The 17597-nt window shown below is 39.7% G+C and overlaps 1 protein-coding gene across 3 annotated transcripts in view; it reads right to left on the reverse strand.

Annotated features, from left to right (window-relative positions):
• Positions 1 to 17597, reverse strand: part of TPK1 (thiamin pyrophosphokinase 1) — a 539274-nt gene that overhangs the window by 112742 nt on the left and 408935 nt on the right. For all 3 annotated transcript variants that reach the window (XM_030551432.1, XM_030551433.1, XM_030551431.1), the window contains one exon: positions 14942 to 15053. In XM_030551432.1, coding sequence (XP_030407292.1) covers positions 14942 to 15053 — 112 coding nt within the window. The remainder of the gene's footprint in view (positions 1 to 14941; positions 15054 to 17597) is intronic.

Raw genomic sequence — 17597 nt, forward strand, 5'->3', positions numbered from 1 at the left:
ACAAAATGTTTGAAGAACACTTGTTCACACAACCCTAGTCATGGTTTCATACTTCGCCCTGACAATCCAAAGTAAACTTAGGAAGAACTCATGTAAATTATGATTGCCATTCCAGAACACATAATATACGGGTCATGATTTTAAAGTCTGTTATTTTGCCAATTCGCAGAGATAGCAATGGGAGCTTTACAGCAGTAGAGAGAGGAGATATTAGGGGGACTCAGCACTCACGAAAACTCCTGAGATTTACAGATTTAAAGTTACTATTACATTTTAGGTTATTTTGGAGGTTATGTCTACACAGCATCTAGGAGTGAACCTTCCAGCCCGGGTCCACAGACTCACGTTAGACTGACGCTAGTACTCCAAAAATTAGTTGTACAAATGATGCATTTATGTTGTCGCTTGGGCTCTCAAGCTTAGAGAGAGGGGTGGGCTTGACAGCCCACGCTGCATCGTAAAACACCATCTACACAGTGAATAGTTATGCACGTGTTTAACTTTATTCAGTGAGTAATCCCATCTGGATTTAGCAGAGGAAGGATACACCAAGAAGTGCTACATAATTCCCTAAGCCTTCACAATTAAAGTGAGTGAGATATTTTCCCACTACTTCGATGAGCACAGAATCAAGCATCTATAAAATATTAATTCTACAACATATATGGCATATACAAAATACAAGACAATGGGGTAGGATTGAAAAGGTTTTATTTTATAGGTTCCTTACTCATGAGTAGTAAAGCTGCTCAAATTATGCAGGTCATCCCAAGTTCATGTTGTTAAAACCTTTTTAGTCATGCATCATATCACCATGTATGCTGTATTTGCCATATACTTTATAGAAAATCTTACAAATGGATTAGAGAATTAAAAAAGTTACTGTTCCTATGACATAACAAAAGAATAAAGTAGCTATAGATAAAGTACGAAGAGCAATCAGTACCTTTTGCTAAGTATTAAAACAAATATAGATTCAAATCTGTAGAGCCTTTCCAAGTTTTACATCTAGATACTAGACAAAAAGTACAATATTTGGAACTGCTGTGAGCCTGACTTTTTCAGCTGCCCACCATACCGTGTAGTACAGCAAATAATGTATTATTGCTATTAAATAGGCTGATGATTGGAAACACATCACCAGTTTACAAACGAAGATCCTATATTTTAACTAATTATCAGCCAATTTCAGAGCTGCTAAATGCAGTAAAAAAACCCTGAAAGATACTAATTCATTCACACCTCCAAATCAGTTCTGGATCTGACAATACCGCCGTGCTAATAAGGGCAGAATACGGATTTCTGAGGATAAAAAACAGCTTTCTACAATTAATGAGTTCATAACATTTTTCTATAATACATCGTTTTATAAAATGAACATGACTGATTTTTTCTTTAAAAATATAAATCCATGCCACCATCCCTGATGTAGCATCTCCCACTGATTTGCTTCAAAATTAAGAGCCTTATTTTTGATGAGTGCTCAGATAGCTGATTAGAAAATTGTCTTATAAACACAGTCATTAAACAGCAAGCCAATCAGGAGAGCTACAGTGCTGCTGGAGGCAGGGTGTAAATTATAATAAACTAAACTAATGTGCCACATTGGGGGAACCTAGCAGTGCAATTATGAGACATTTTTTATTGATCGTTAGATTATAACTGCTACACTCTGGCTTGTACCAGTAATTTATTTTATATATATATAAAATATATATATATAGTGTGTTTGTGTATTTTTTTCTATACTGTAGGTGCAGAATATAGAGAGGAATATGCATTCGCTATTTATTTGCCTTATGTCATTTATGTCATCGAGCTATAATCATTATAGATGAAGATGTTTTGACTGGTTTGAAAATGTTTACTGTTTTTATCAGTATTTCCTTATAAGAAGTAAATGAAATCTCTTTTCAAACAAAATATTAAGTTTAGTCATTATATACAGACATATATACACATACGCACATATTATGCATATGTGTAGATTACCGCTCCCGCCCCTTCGCCCCCCCCCAAAAATGGAAAATATCTTAAAAGAGCATTAAGGTTGCAAAAGCAAGAACTCCAAATTTGTCTCTGCAACTTTAATATTGCCCCTTTGTGTGTATGCATTATAACACAGTCTTTAATTACATGATCACATACTATTTTTTTCACAGGACCCCTGATTCACTCAGTGCATAGGATGGATCTGCTCTGGGGATGAATCTGAGTTATGTAGTGAATGAAGCTTTTATGTGTATGACCCCTGCCAAATTCCATCATGTGGAGTCATAATGACCTCTACATGTGTCAGCAGCACAGCTGGAACCTTCAGATCCACAGCACAGAACTAAAGGAATTTCTGACAGCAAGATAAGATTGTCATCCTCTGTTTGGACCAGCCACTAACAGGACTACGTTAACATGAAATAGGTACCTTTTAAAGCATACTTACAGAGCCTACCTGGGCAATTAGAGAGCAGCACATTAGACCAGCCCACTGTTTGGGGAAAAACAGATTTGCCACAATGCTCTATATCTGGAATCTAAGCAGAAAACATATAATTCCAAATCATACTCATTTTAGTCAAGTTTGCTACAGGCTACAATTAAGTGTCACACTGAATCATGAATGAGCACGGACCATATATTTTTCTGTGCATTGTATACAGCCAAAAGCATGCATGGTGTTCAACAGAATATCATCACCAACACCACTATAACATCACATGGTGGTGAGGCGAAAAGCCTTTACTCCTCTATAGAAATAATTAATGGCCTGATGGCATAAACCAGAAGAGACCAGAGTGCTGTAGGCACTAGAGCTGGGTGAAATTTCATTGAAAAATGTAATTTAGGAGGAACCAAAACTATTCACAAATTTGTGTTAAGTTTAGCAAATAGTTTTGGCCAAATAAAAAAAATTAGATTTTTTTTTTTTGTATTTTGAAAAAGTCAGAATGGTTCACTTTGAATTGTCATTTCATTTGACCTGAAGGAAAGTTTTTTTATGTTTGTCATAAACAGATAGTTAAGGGTTAATGCCTCTTTTACCTGTAAAAAGTTAAGAAGTTCACCTAGCCTAGCTGACACCTGACCAGAGGAACCAATGGGGGAACAAGATTTTTCAAATGGAAGGAGGGAAGTTTTCCTTTGTTTAGAGTCTCAGTTTCAGCCAGAGCGAAAAAGATCAAGGAACCAGCCTCTTATTAGAGTAGTAAGTTTTAGAAAGAGATAAATAGGTTTATGTTTATTTTCTTTGTAACTTGTCTTGGTACCATTAAAGGAATTATCAAAATTGGGTATTTGGGTATTTTTTGTGTAACAAAGTTTTTGCCTAGGGGAACATCCTCTGTGTTTGGAATCTGTCGTCTGTGAGAGTAGCTGGCATGCTAATCTCTCCCAGAGGGTTTTCTTTTACCTTTCTTTTCTTTAATTAAAAGCCTTTTTCTTAATTCCTGATTGATTTTTTCCTTGTTTTTAGATCCAAAGGGGTTGGATCTGGATCCACCAGGAGTTGGTGGGAGAAAGGAGGGAGGGATGATTAATTTCTCCTTGTTTTAAGATCCAAGGGATTTGGATCTGTGTTCACCAGGAAATTGGTGAAGTCTCTCAAGACTACCCAGGGAAGAAAAGTAGTGCTTGTGAGTGTTGGCAGCGATACCAGATCTAAGTTGGTAATTAAGCTTAGAAGTATCCATGCAGGTCCCCACATCTGTACCCTAAAGTTCAGAGTGGGGAAGGAACCTTGACAGTGTTTCATTTCGGCAAGGGAAAAAATAAAATAAAATCAGTTTTGTTTTGAAATTCTCCTTCGGTTTCAGCTACCACACTGAAAAATCAATTATTTACTCAGTTCTATTAGGCACCCCTTGGAGGTGAACCATTTAATCCCACACTGAAGTACCAGAACTCTGGAGTCTCCCTTACTGTTTGACAAAACACACATTTATCCCACTATACCGGTAGCTGGAAATTCTAACAACTGACAGAATGTGGGGAACAACTACACCAAGACACAAAATGGAAAGTGAAGGGTGGGGGCAAGGGAGGTGAAAAAAGGACAGGGTAAAAGAAGAATAAACCAACATAAACAGCACCACTTGGCACCTTTATTATGGCAACTTAGGTGAGGACAAGGGCACAGAGAAGGTAATGTTTCTCAGAAGCCCTGGGATGAAGATAACAATGAATTACACTGATTTTTGCAGTATACAGAATTAAAACATATGTTTGAAAATATGCTAATTGGAAACAAATCAATTTTTAAGCGTACAGTTTAATATCGAGCTCTATCCACAGGCAGTTTAAAAACAAATACAATAGGATAAACTATATAGTTCTTTAACTTAGCTCATGAGCTAACACATCTCACTTTTCAGTTACAGGAACTTGAACTAGACATGATTGATTTGTCCTTCTTTCAGTCCTTGCCCTTTTGTGATTCTGCAGAGAACACTAGGAACCAGCAATAACTCACCACATGCCTCAGAGATCTTTTTTGTTTTTGGAAATCTCTCAGCAACATGACATCTCACATTTGTTATGGTTGATTCTGGGCATTTAAATATGCAAACAATTAAAGTATATTTGCAAGGGATATGACAAATGAGCATTTGCACACTGGCCAATTTTTCATTGACTTGCATTCAAGAACACAATTATATTTCAGCGTTGCCTCCACAGTTGTCTAAATGAGTTGATTTCCTAATATTCATGTGGACAGGTTGACTGATGAGAATGACTTTAGTATAAACTCAAGAGTCTCTCTCTCGAATATATTCCACTTCCATTATACTGGTATAAATTCATAGTAACGGTTGAAGTCAGTGGAGTCACTCTGAATTTAAAATGGTGTAATGAGAGCAGAATCTGACCCTTTTCCTCTTCCGACATCTCTTCCCCTGCCACACCACAAGAAGCCTAAATTTTTTACACTTCCTACTTGGCCTATTTCTGTTGATTTTTAAGTGATTTTAGTATGTTAAATTAAGTCATTGAGCTATATAAACGAGTTGAAGAACCAGAGCTGGGACTGGAACTAAACTGGTCTTGAAAGGACATGGAAGAGATGCAAGGGGAAGAAAGATTTCATTCTCCTGAAACCTCTCCTACACCAAATGTCTGAAGGAATGCACCACTGTATTTAACAGTGGAACACAGCAGGATTCAAACAAACATCGGGCAGGCTAATTCAGTCTGGTTTTACTTACAGTTATGTTCCCAAACCATATAAGAGGGGGCCATTTCTCTGTTGCAGAAGAGCTGGAACCTTCCCCCACATTTCAGTGGATGTCTGGATTTGGGGAGGCGGTCCAGACTTGAGGTTTGCGCATAGACTCTGCTTTTACCAGGAGGGACCAAAAACCCAGCTCCAATGCCTCCACCCCACACTTCTGATCCAAATTTTCCAGCTCAGTCACAATTGTAAACATTACTTTTAGCTTTTAAAAATTGCAACTACCATACACTGAGCTGAGCACTGCTTTAGTGTGGAACACTTCTTAGTTTCAATATATTTTATGCATTAGGCAGTGCCCCTGTCGTTGCTCTGTGAACTGTTGCTCAGCTTTGACATCAGTCCGCCCGCACCAGGACACCAGCCTCACTGTGAGTATATTTCAGCAGGCCTTGTCTTATAACAACTGACCAGCCTCCTCAAAGGCAGACAACAAAATGCTTACAGCTGAGCAGCTAATTTGCTGGCAATAGGTGGACACTGCCCAAAGTGACTGTAGCAGTAGCACTGATTCTGATGCCCAGTGCTAAACGGAATTTTAAAAATAAGGAAACTGGAAGGAAGCAAGGTACTGCCCATGGGAGCTCTGAAAATGTTTCCCAGTTACTGAACTAGAAAGATATTTATTTACTAATAGAACAGAAGGAAAATGGATGCTTCAAACTGCTGGTTGTGAAGCCTTTCACCTATTGGTCACTAGTTGAAATCCAGCCCACGTTGGAAAATGCTGCCCTCTGACAGCCTGTAGAGATGAGTTTCATTTAGTTGTCTCTATCCAATTTCTAGTGGCCAAGTCTCAGTATCATAAAAGCCATCATCGCTACCAGGACCAATCATTTAACACTCTGAGAAGAGGCACCAAGGATTAAAAGGGGGTGTTCATTATCTGTGCTTCCTAATTGGAAGGAGGCCCATTGGCAAGGCATCATGGGGAAGCCTGGATTGCGGTGAACCATACCGTATTCAATTTGGGGGATAAACATCTCTTCAGAGTCTCCACTGATGTTAATTCAGAACTTTTCCCTGAACAATAAACCCATAAAGTAAGAGAGACTCAATTGGTTTAAGATTCCAAATCAGTAGTTCAAATGCCATCTAAAATACACTTAAACAACAAGCCTGAAAATCAGCTGCTTCTTCTCTTTGGAGTTCCAAGTTCTGTGTTTCCTTTGCAACACTTGGCCATAAACACTTAAAACAGTGCAGTGCCTTTAAAATAAAATTGTAGCCCTAACAGTAATGGCAGCATCCCTTTTTCTTTTGTGGGTGGGTGGGAGGATTCTTCAATTTTATGAGCACAACAATTAAGCAGTTTAGAAACAAACAAGGAACACAAAAATAATAAGTAATACAGCAAAAGTTTGATTTTTACTATCAATGGCAATATTTAAAAAAGGTTTTGGGGGATATTAGCAAAAGACTATTGACAACAACAGAAGTAAGAGCTTTCTCTTATTAATTATTATTATTATTATTATTGCCTCCTTGTAGTCAAACAGTAGGGAGACACTGTGACATAGAAATAGTTCACAGCAGTATAATTCCCACACTACGAAAGCCAGTTTGCACAAAAATTACATAGAAAAGAACTACACACACTGTGCTCATTTACTTGCAGAGGCTAATAATATAGGTATCATAAGGTACAGCATATGAAAGGAAATATGCATTGAGTCACAATTTACTATTTGCTAATGAGATCATTCTTTACTACAGAAAATTCTTAGAATGCCATTATCCTCCAGCCAGGTTCCCTTATCAATAGCAGTACTGCAGCTTTCTTTCTTCATTCTCAGTTAACCTCCATGAAGGGACCTCAGAGGATATATACTGGATAACACTAGCACTTGAAGATTTCTTTTCTTTTTAAATGGTATGAAGCGGTTATCAGCAAGCAGCCAGATGAGTCAAATCAGAGCTAGTATTATCTAAATTCTCTGTTGTAAATCAGATTTTAATGGAGAAAAGATTTATATCCCCTTGGGACCAGGTAAGGAATATGTTATTAGTGTGATCCAGAATGTGTACTTTACAATAGTAAATACAGCTAGGAGTTGTTCCCCTGAGCAATTTTCCAACTTCTCCAAATTTCTTTGCTCATAAGGTGGAAACTAAAACAAATGAATCTCCCATTTTTTCCCAATACTAGTAAATGACAGTTTGTAAGGAAACATTTACACATATATATGCACAATGTGCATACACATACACACTTTCTCTATAGTATTGTATGTGAAATCAAGACATAAGCTGCATTTTCTTGACCACTGGAAGGAGAGTTTATGTTTTAATTATTATATCATAGATGTAAGAGTTTTGGTAGCATCCCTCAGCACAGTTTCTGTCAGATATTTATCCCTTTCATAGACTTAAGGTCAGAAGGGACCATTATGATCATCTAGTCTGACCTTCTGCACAATGCAGGCCACAGAATCTCACCCACCCACTCCTGTAACAAACCCCTAACCTACATCTGAGTTACTGAAGTCCTCAAATCGTGGTTTGAAGACCTTTTTATTCCTATTCAGAGCCTACAAAGTCTCACAGTATTTGTGAATTGAATGTAGATCACATTTGACTAGCATTTGAGAGCTTTTTATACATTTTCATCACATAGGAATTTACATATGCCCAGAAAGAACACTGTGTTAAACTCATAAGTAAGGTTGATAAGTGAACCAACACTTAAATATACTGTAGTCCAAGAAAGTTTGAGATAAAACAACAAAAGAAACTAAAAATGCTGGAAAAATGTTATTTGTATTACAATAATGCCTACATGCCCCAATAAAGATCCAAGGCTCTATTATAGCTAAATCATCAGTTGATTCATCCAGCTATTATAGCACAGATTCTAACTTAATTTATAGCTGAGACACTTAAAAATATGTGATGGTCCAGAAATCAAGTTTTTAAAACAAGCCTTTCAGATCTTTTTCTATTAACTGATGACAAAATGAGGAAAAGTCTTTTACTTTTTGTCACATTTAGCGTGAAAAATATCATCGATTTACACACCCAGGGTTGAATTTACAATATTTATAAGCATTCTGTTCATTAAGGTTTACCGGGGACGGGCATGTCTCATACTTCCATGCACAAACAAACAGGCAAAGGTCTGCCATGCCCAAGCTATCAGCAAAAATGATGACACTTGAGTCACACTTCATAGCAATGTGTGGCTCCTTTGCTTCTTTATATTATCCTTCGTGGGTAAGTGCCATTTTCAATTTAAGTGTAAAATCATAGGCAGTACAGAAATCAGGAGGATAATTAGCGATAGCTAGTACTAGTGCTATGGTATTTTTCCAGCAATTTTAATCTAGAGCTTGTCATGAGAAAAGAAGCTTGTTGCGATGGAAATTAACATGCATTCTAGATTTGGGGTCTTTGTTTTTACTTTGTTTCACTGCTTTTTGTTTCACCATCATCTGAATAATAATCAGATTCAGAATTTGAAGTATTAATGGTTAGGTTCAGCAACTTACTTGGGCACAGGATCAGTTTCAGGGGTTAGAGTCTCAAGTTGCTTTTGGAATACCTACCAGGTCTTCGGTGGTATGGCTCCTGCGGGTGAAGGACCTGCCACCAAAGACCCGGTAGGGAGCAACCAGGTGAGTACACCTCCCACCCATGTCCACCCATGTCCTGCCCTCGACTGCCCCTCTCAGAAACTGCAACCCATAATCCACCCCCGCTCCTTGTTCCCTGACCACTCCTACCCGAGACCTCCCCCACCCTTACTGTCCCCCAGGACCCCACCCTCTGCCAAACTCACCCTGCTCCCTGTCCCTTGACTGCCCCTCATCCACCAACACCCGGATACCCCAGAACTCCCACGCAGCACCTACCCAACCCCCCCTTCCCCATCCCCTGACCGCCCCCTCAGAATCTCTGCCTGATCCAAGCCCCCCCACCCCGCTCCCTGTCCCCACCTTATCCAACCCCCTGACCCCGGCCTCTTACCCCCACCGGGGATGGGCTGAAGCTGTGCCACACGGCCGGAGTTGGGGCTGGGGACTGGAGTTGGGCCCAGCCTGGGCCGGAGCCACGCGGCTGGAGTCGGGGTCGGGGCCCGGCCCGGAGCCGGGGCCTGGGCTGAGGCCCGTCCCGGAGCTGCGCCGCGCAGCCAGAGTCAGGCCGGGCCACACGGCACCTGGAGCCCTCTTCGCGCCCCGTCCCCACAGCAGTTCCAGCTCACCACTGCTGTACCTCCCAGAATTCAGCAGCTAATCACAGTATTGTTGGTATCATAAGCACTGAGGACAACTGAATTCCCAGTCCCATGCCATCTGCAAATTGTGTCTGATACCATTCCAACCCTCCAAGTCCACTCCCCTCAAACCAACCATGGAGTGGTTAGTAACCCATGTCTCCATAAAAAACAAACATCTCTTTGGCCAATAAAATAAGGTTTAAACTCAGACTTCTTCATACAGAACGTATCTGAATGGATCAAGCCAATTACGTGTGTGACAGATTTTTAGTATCATTTTAGTATACAGTTGAGTACACAGTCCCAGCCTAACATATTCCGAATTGCCTGTTCCCACTTTTCTCTTAAGTAAAAGATCTATTAACATAAACTAGATTGTAAACAAAAGGTACAGGAGAAGAGGTGAGAGCACCTACTAGAAGACAATTATGCACCTATTACACAGATGACCATTTAGCAAATTCACTGGTCAGATGCTGCTGCTTATACTATTTATACTTTTGAAACTGATTCTGCACCCTCCTGCCCAAATGAAAAAAAAACAAGCAAAAGTGGCTCAATATTTACATACACAAAAAAGCAGACAGCCACTCCAGCTGCACTTCGCGAGTTTAGGCTCCTTTTTTAAAATTCTAGCCTACATGAGTTTGGTGCCCCAAATCCATGGAACTTGGACTCCTAACTCTCTTAGGCTCCTTTTAAAACCCCAGTCTTATGTTTTCAAATAACCGCATTTGAGGTTATATAGTGTAATAATGACTGCACACAGTGCTATCTTTAACAATAATGATCCCCGTTAGCCTTTTGTGGTACTTATGTCATAGAAAGTTCTGGATCCCATTCACTTCATGCATGACCCTATGCTAGGGGATTCCCCATACCTCTGCATTTTCTTGTGATTCAAGAATGCCCAACATGGAATATGCTCGACTGCTATATATGTAGTTACTATAGCAAATATTTAGAATAACTCTTGCCCATTGCCAAACAATATTTATTTCTATCTGGTCAGGGTATATTTAGTTCAAGCAGGTCAAACCAGCACATTTTGGACATTCTCTTTTCTCTTTGATCAAAGGCAATAAACCTTCAATCTACCCTTTCCTTTCCCTGTTTAAATGTCACTATGGTAATAGCCTCACTGACAGACATGGCGGGCCCTTCCCATGAAAATAAACATCATCAGGTTGGACATTCCCACTGGATTCTCTATCTGATTCCATAGAAGACTGGGAGTGGTAAGGCAAGTTTAGAATTGACTGTCTGCTAGCAATGGTCTTCGGGGAAAGAGCTATCACAACATTTTCCAGACTTTAATTACAATCAGGATCTACAAATGCTGCATTATGATAAGCTATGGCGCTTTTGCCAAATTGCTATCATCTTTTTTTGCAAATTTTCTCTCATGAAAGAGACCACAGCTTTAGAAGCAACAGAAAATTCCATAGGACATATTATATGAGGTAGCAGGCAGACTCTCTAGAATTACCCTGACAATCCTCTATGCTTCCCAGACAGGGACCTTGTTAAGGTAACAAAGGTCATGTCATTCAACTAAGGGAAAATTTGATGCATTTGAAAAATAACTAGCATTTGAAACAAACAAAAAGTTTCCTCACAAAGTTCATCACATTTTGATACAGTGCAGTGTGTAACTTCAGCTGGCTATTTTACGAAATGATGTGAACTCCTAAGACTCTGCTTCATTAACTTAATGGTGGTTTAAGCTTCCTTCTCCTACTCTCTGTAAGTCTGGGAAATTTATTGAGACATTATGTTACCCATTTTTTATACAGTAGACACAAAATTCATTGTACAGCCAAAAGCATATGAGTGAGGAGGATTTAGAAGAATCTCATCCTATCCCTATCATTGAGAATACATCATCATAGAATATCAGTATTGGAAGGGACCTCAGGAAGTCAGATAGTGCAACCCCCTGCTGAAAGCAGGACCAATCTCCAGACAGATTTTTGCCTCAGATCCCAAAATGGTCTCCTCAGGGATTGAACTCACAACCCTGGGTTTAGCAGGCCAATGCTCAAACCAAGTCTTTGAAATTAGAAGATGAGTGCTCTTTTTACATAGTACAGCCAACCCTTACAGACCAGTTGAACTGTGACAGCCAGCCAGCTCTTCACGCTGATCTCCTGCATCTGGAAGCTTCCTTCCATTCTTAATTTAATGCAGAATTCAGAACCCAACTACTAGTGAGCCATTGCTAACTAACTAGTGATTTCAATTGTGCACACTCATATCTGCAGCGGAATTTAAGGCTTTCCAGATGCTGAAGTGCAAGAGACCATGTAAAACTATGTTTTGCCAAAGATTAAACCCCTAGTAAAAGATAAAAGCAGATAGCTAGATGTGAGGCAGGCAGCAGTGGCACAGTAGGCTCCAGCAGAGTGGCTGGACCTCAGATTCAACATTACGAAAGAGAAAGTATTCCTGTAGGGGCTATATATGTGAGTGGGCACAAGGGTCTACCTATGTAGATCAGACTGCAAGATTAGGACCTAGGTTAGAATCATAGGACTGGAAGAGACCTCGAGAGGCTATCTAGTCCAGTCTCCTGCACTCATAGCAGGAGTACGTATTATCTAGACCATCCCTGACAGGTGTTTGTCTAACCTGCTCTTAAAAATCTCCAATGATGGAGATTCCACAATCTCCTTGGTAAATTTATTCCAGTGCTTAACCATCCTGACAGCTAGGAAGTTTTTCCTAATGTCCAATCTAAACTGCCTTTGCTGCAATTTAACCCATTGCTTCCTGTTCTATCCTCAGAGGTTAAGGAGAATAATTTTTCTTCCTCTTCCTTATAACAATTTTTATGTACTTCAAAACTGTTATGTCCCCTCTCAGTTTTCTCTTCTCCAGACTAAATAAACACTTTTTTTTCAATCTTCCCTCATACTTAATGTTTTCTAGACCTTTAATCATTCTGGTTGCTCTTCTCTGGATTTTCTCCAATTTGCCCACATCTTTCCTGAAATGTGGCACCCAGAACTGGACACAAAACTCCTTGTCAGCCTGGAGTAGAGAAGAAGAATTACTTTTCATGTGTTGCTGACAACACTCCTGCTAATACATCCCAGAATGATATTTCCTTTTTTGGTGTGCAAGTTTTACAGTGTTCACTCTTATTTAGCTTATGATCCACTATGACCCCCAGATCTATTTCTCCAGTACTCCTTCCTAGGCAGTCATTTCCCATTTTGTATGTGTGCAACTGACTGTTCCTTCATAAGTGGAGTACTTTGCATTTGTCTTTATTGAATTTCATCCTATTTACTTCAGACCATTTCTCCAGTTTGTCCAGATCATTTTTAATTTTAATCGGATCTTTCAACCCCTCCCAGCATGCTATGCCATTATCTAAATCATTTAATGAAGATATAGAACAGAACTGCACCCAGAACTGATCCCTGGAGGACCCCACTTGATATGTCCGTCCAGCTTGACTGTGAACCGCTGATACTGTCTGGGAATGGTTTTCCAGCTTGTTATACGCCCACCTTATAGTAGCTCAATCTAGATTATATTTCCCTCATTTGTTTATGAGAAGGTCATGGGAGACTGTATCAAAGTCAATTACTGAAGTCAATATATACTACATCTACCACTCCCCCTCTCCCTCCTTATCCACAAGGCTTGTTATCCTGCCAAAGAAAGCCATTAGGCTGGTTTGACATAATTTGTTCTTGACAAATCTATGATGACTGGTTTTAGAGTGGTAGTTGCGTTAGTCTGTATCAGCAAAAACCCTGTTAGTCTCTAAGGTGCCACAAGGACTCCCGGTTGTTTTTTCTATGATGACTGTTACTTATCACCTTATTATCTTCTAGGTGTTTGCAAATTGATTGCTTAATTATTTGCTCCATTATCTTTCCAGGTACTGAAGTTAAGATGGCTGGTCTGGAATTCTCCAGGTTGTCCTTATTTCACTTTTTATAGATGGGCACTATATTTGCCCTCTTCCAATCTTCTGGAATCTCTCCGTCTTCCATAACTTTTTGAAGATAATCACTAATGGCTCAGATAGCTCCTCAGTTAGCTCTTCGATTATTCTAGGATGCATTTCCTCAGGCCCTGGTGATGTGGAAACATCTGACTTGTCTAAGTAATTTTTTAGTTGTTCTTTCCCTATTTCAGCCTCTGATCCTGCCTGATTTTCACTGACATTCACTGTGTTAGATGCCCAAGAAACACATTCACTCCCCCGACACAATCAAGTAACGGGCCTACCTTGTCCTTGGTCTTCCTCTTGCTTCTAAAGTATTTGTAGAATGTTTTCTTGTTACTCTTTTTATTTATGTTATTTGTTTATATTCATCCTTTGTAATTTGGCCTATTTTCCACTTTTTTTAGGACTCTGAGTTTCAGATCACTGAAGATCTCCTAGTTGAGCCAGGATGGTCTCTGGCCATGCTTCCTATCTTTCCTATGCAGTGGCATTGTTTGCTTGTGTCCTTAATAATGTCTTTTTGAAAAACTGCCAACTCTCGAACTGTTTTCCCCTTTAGACTTGCTTCCCAGGGGATCTTACCTACCAACTCCCTAAGTTTGCTAAAGTCTGCCTTCTTGAAATCCATTATCTTTATTCTGCTGTTTTTCCTCCTACCATTCCTTAGAATCATGAACTCTACCATTTCATGATCATTTTCTCCTAAGCTTCCACTTTCAAATTCTCATCCAGTTCCTCCCTATTTGTCTAAAACAGCCTCTCCCCCCTACTGGATTTCTCCACCGTCTGAAATAAAAAGATGTCTCTGGGTTAGTAGAAGATGGCCTTTATGGACATTTCCAGTGCTTGTGAACCACTTCTTTGGTTCTTTTCTTTTCAATTTTAATGCTTCTCCACAACAACAAAAAGTTGACTTCATTTTCTTGGGTAAAAATACCCTGCATGACTCAAAGGAAAAATTTCCTCTTTCTATTTTTCTTTCAAAAGAATTTTTGTCATCTTTTTCTCTTATAACAAATACTCCTGTTTTAGGGCAAATGCACTTTACCCATTTTAAATAATAATAAAGAAAAGATATATTCATCCAGAGTTGACAAGTAGACAGTACATGTCAAGCAGTTCTCAGAAAGTGAGGTGCCTTTAATAATCTGTATCACACTATTATTTCTCTCTCATAACTTTATGGCTTATAGGCACGAGTTTAGGCACTTGCAGCCTTACCTCCCTGAAGAGTAATGTATCAGGATGGTAATGCATCATGACCTCAACAAATGTTCTATTTAAACAGTATTATGATTCCCAAAAGCAAAACATATTACAGCCTGTGATGTCTTAGGTTTTAATGTAATTCATGCATTTCCTTTTCTGACTGTTTTATTGCTGGAAAAACTTGCTCCACTAAAGTTTACTATTTCCCCCTCCCCTCTTAAACATATAGGGCAAGATTTAAATGTGCACGGGTGTAAATCTGAAATAACTCCAATTAAGCTATCCCTAATTTGACATGGTGTAAGCAATGAGACATCTGACTTACTGAGGTTCCATTTTAGGCCTGTCGTAGTAACGTTGTCACAAGGGTTCCCAACTGGAATGAGGCCACACCACTCACTTTCAAGTCCTGTGTTTACATACAGTTTGTGCTTTCCCTGCAATACAGAAAGAAGTCTTCTTTAGACAGTAGCAACCAAGGACCAGGAAGTCATTTATACAACGCATTTAAAAAATGCAGTAGACAGGGCCAGTGCAAGGAAGTTTCATGCCCTAGGCAAAACTTCCACCTTGCACCCCCCCAGCTAACCCCCCATCACAGCAGCTAACTCAGCCCCCCCACCCGGGGAGCCCCCCCACAGCAGCTACCCTCCCCACCGCGACAGCTAACCCCTCTCCCCCCCGTCCCCGCATGGCAACTAACCCTGCCTGGGGAGACTTCCCTCTTCCCCCCTCCCCGACAGCTAACCCTGCTTGGGGAGACTTCCTCTCCCCCAGCAGCTAACCCTGCCTTAGGACACCTCCTGTGGAAACTAAGCCTGCCTGAGTAGCTCGCCCCAGCTCAGCCTCCTCCACTGAGCATGTCGGTGCTGCTCTAATTCTCCTCCCCGCCTAGGCTTGCGGCGCTGATTGGAGGAGACTTAGAGCTGGGCTGTGTGCTCAGCAGAGGAGACAGAGCAGAGGTGAACTGGGGCAAGGAGCGGTTCCCCTCTGTGCCCCCCCTCGTTACTGTGGGCAACCCTCTCCGTGTGCCCTCCACCCAGCTTACCTCCACCTCCTCACCTGAGGGGGCTTTTAAGCGCCCCCAACCACTAGGTGCCTTAGGCAGCCACCTAGTTTGCCTAAATGGTTGCAGCGGCCCTAACAGTAGAACACATCTGAATTAGAGACAGGACTGATCTTAATTATCCCAAAGTTCAGAAGTATTTGGATCTGGGATTTCAGTGTGGCCTATCATACAGAGAGGGACCAATCAAAGATCCAGATTTGAAAGTATGGGATTTTGGTTTGGCCCCATTTCTAATCTGAATCCAACACTGTTCATTATTCCTCTGCACTAGCAGTCACATCCAAAGTTAGGTTGTTTTTTCCTCCATTTTGGAGGAATCCTGATCTAGTCATTAATTTTTTCTAAACTGTTGACTTTCCACATGACCTATGTAACCCTTTAGAAACAAAACTAGGCAAAACTAGTTTGGGGGGTTTCATCACAAAGCCAAAATTTTGGTCACGTTTGTAAGTTTCAAGTACTCTCCCTTCTGGAAAAGGTTCTAAACCAGTAATGAAACTAATGGGGTTCTACAAAGTTTAGAAGTGTTCCAGAGAAATAAATCTAAAATCTATGACATTTAAGAAAATGACATCCCCCTTGTTAGGTTTTTAAACAGCATCCAAAATAATTCCATAGCAGGGATACAATTATCTTAAATATGTTTATATAGAAAAAGTCATTTTCTATTATGTATTATAGGACTTTTCCATAAGGGTTTGAGCGAATCTTAGCTGAATTATAATTTGGAGTGAAAAATTAATACTTGTTTCAAATGAAACTGAAGAGGTGTGAACCCATTTGAAATATAATGATATAAGAACACTACAGTAGGACATGAAGTGAAACACTCTCTAGTTGAAACTGAGTTTCTCATATCTCTAATGTTCACTCATTTCGTAGCTGTTAACATTCTCTGAAAGAGCTACTTTTAGTGATGTCTTATTTAGGCTTATATGTGGCATAATACCCTTCTATTAGCTGTCCTAGACCCTCAATTCAGCATATTACTAACTTTAAGCATGTAAGTAGTCCCAATGAACTAAAAAAGAGTGAACAGTGCAAAGTTCAGAGGGAAAGGAAAAGCAGCATTTCACAGTACAGGGACAACAATTATCTGCACTCATTTATATATGAATTTTTTTCCTATAACAGAGCTATCAGGAAACATCAAGGAAGGAAAGAAGGAAATTGTGCTAATATTTGTGGAAAAAATATCAGATTCTTCCTGTATAATTAATTTGTTCTACATAACAAAAGAGATAAGATGCTTCAGAAGTACATGATTTTGGTTTTTATTCTCTCGGCTGCATGGGACCACTTCACTTCTGTAAGCGCTAATCGGAGTCATAGACATAATTCCCTCTCACAACAGTGAAACACTTAGGGATTTTTTTATGATTTATTAATTTTTCTATCAAAATGGGTATTTAAAAAATACAAAACCAAGAAACCCAAAATGTATCACTTACTGAGTGTATTACAAAGATTAAGATCCTGTTTAAAGCAAAAGAAAACTAGTTGTGTAACTCAAGCAATATCCTAAGTGGCAAGTAAATAACCTTTTACCGAAAGAAAATATTGTAAGCTTCAGCCTTGTATTTCGTGTTTCCTCTCCCACAGCAGCCTCCACCACTGTGAAGTGACAAGTTAGAAGACGAAAATAAGGAAAAATACCTTACTGCCAAGATGAATTATCTGAGGTGTTTGACAAATTCTACTGCTTATACCAAATACCTTATAAAAATCCTCAATATGAGCCATGCTCTCAGTTATCAAATGAACTTTAGAAAAGTTGTCAATTAAAAACTATCAGAGTTCATAGCTTTAACCTGTTTGATTGTTTGCAGAGCAAGACAGAGAACAGTTCAACATTGTCTATCTTCTCAAATCACGCAATTTCACAAGGTGCTGAGCCACAGGTTTCCATGGG

The sequence above is a fragment of the Gopherus evgoodei genome, chromosome 2 (assembly GCF_007399415.2).
Source record: "Gopherus evgoodei ecotype Sinaloan lineage chromosome 2, rGopEvg1_v1.p, whole genome shotgun sequence".
Classification (NCBI taxonomy): Eukaryota; Metazoa; Chordata; order Testudines; family Testudinidae; genus Gopherus; species Gopherus evgoodei.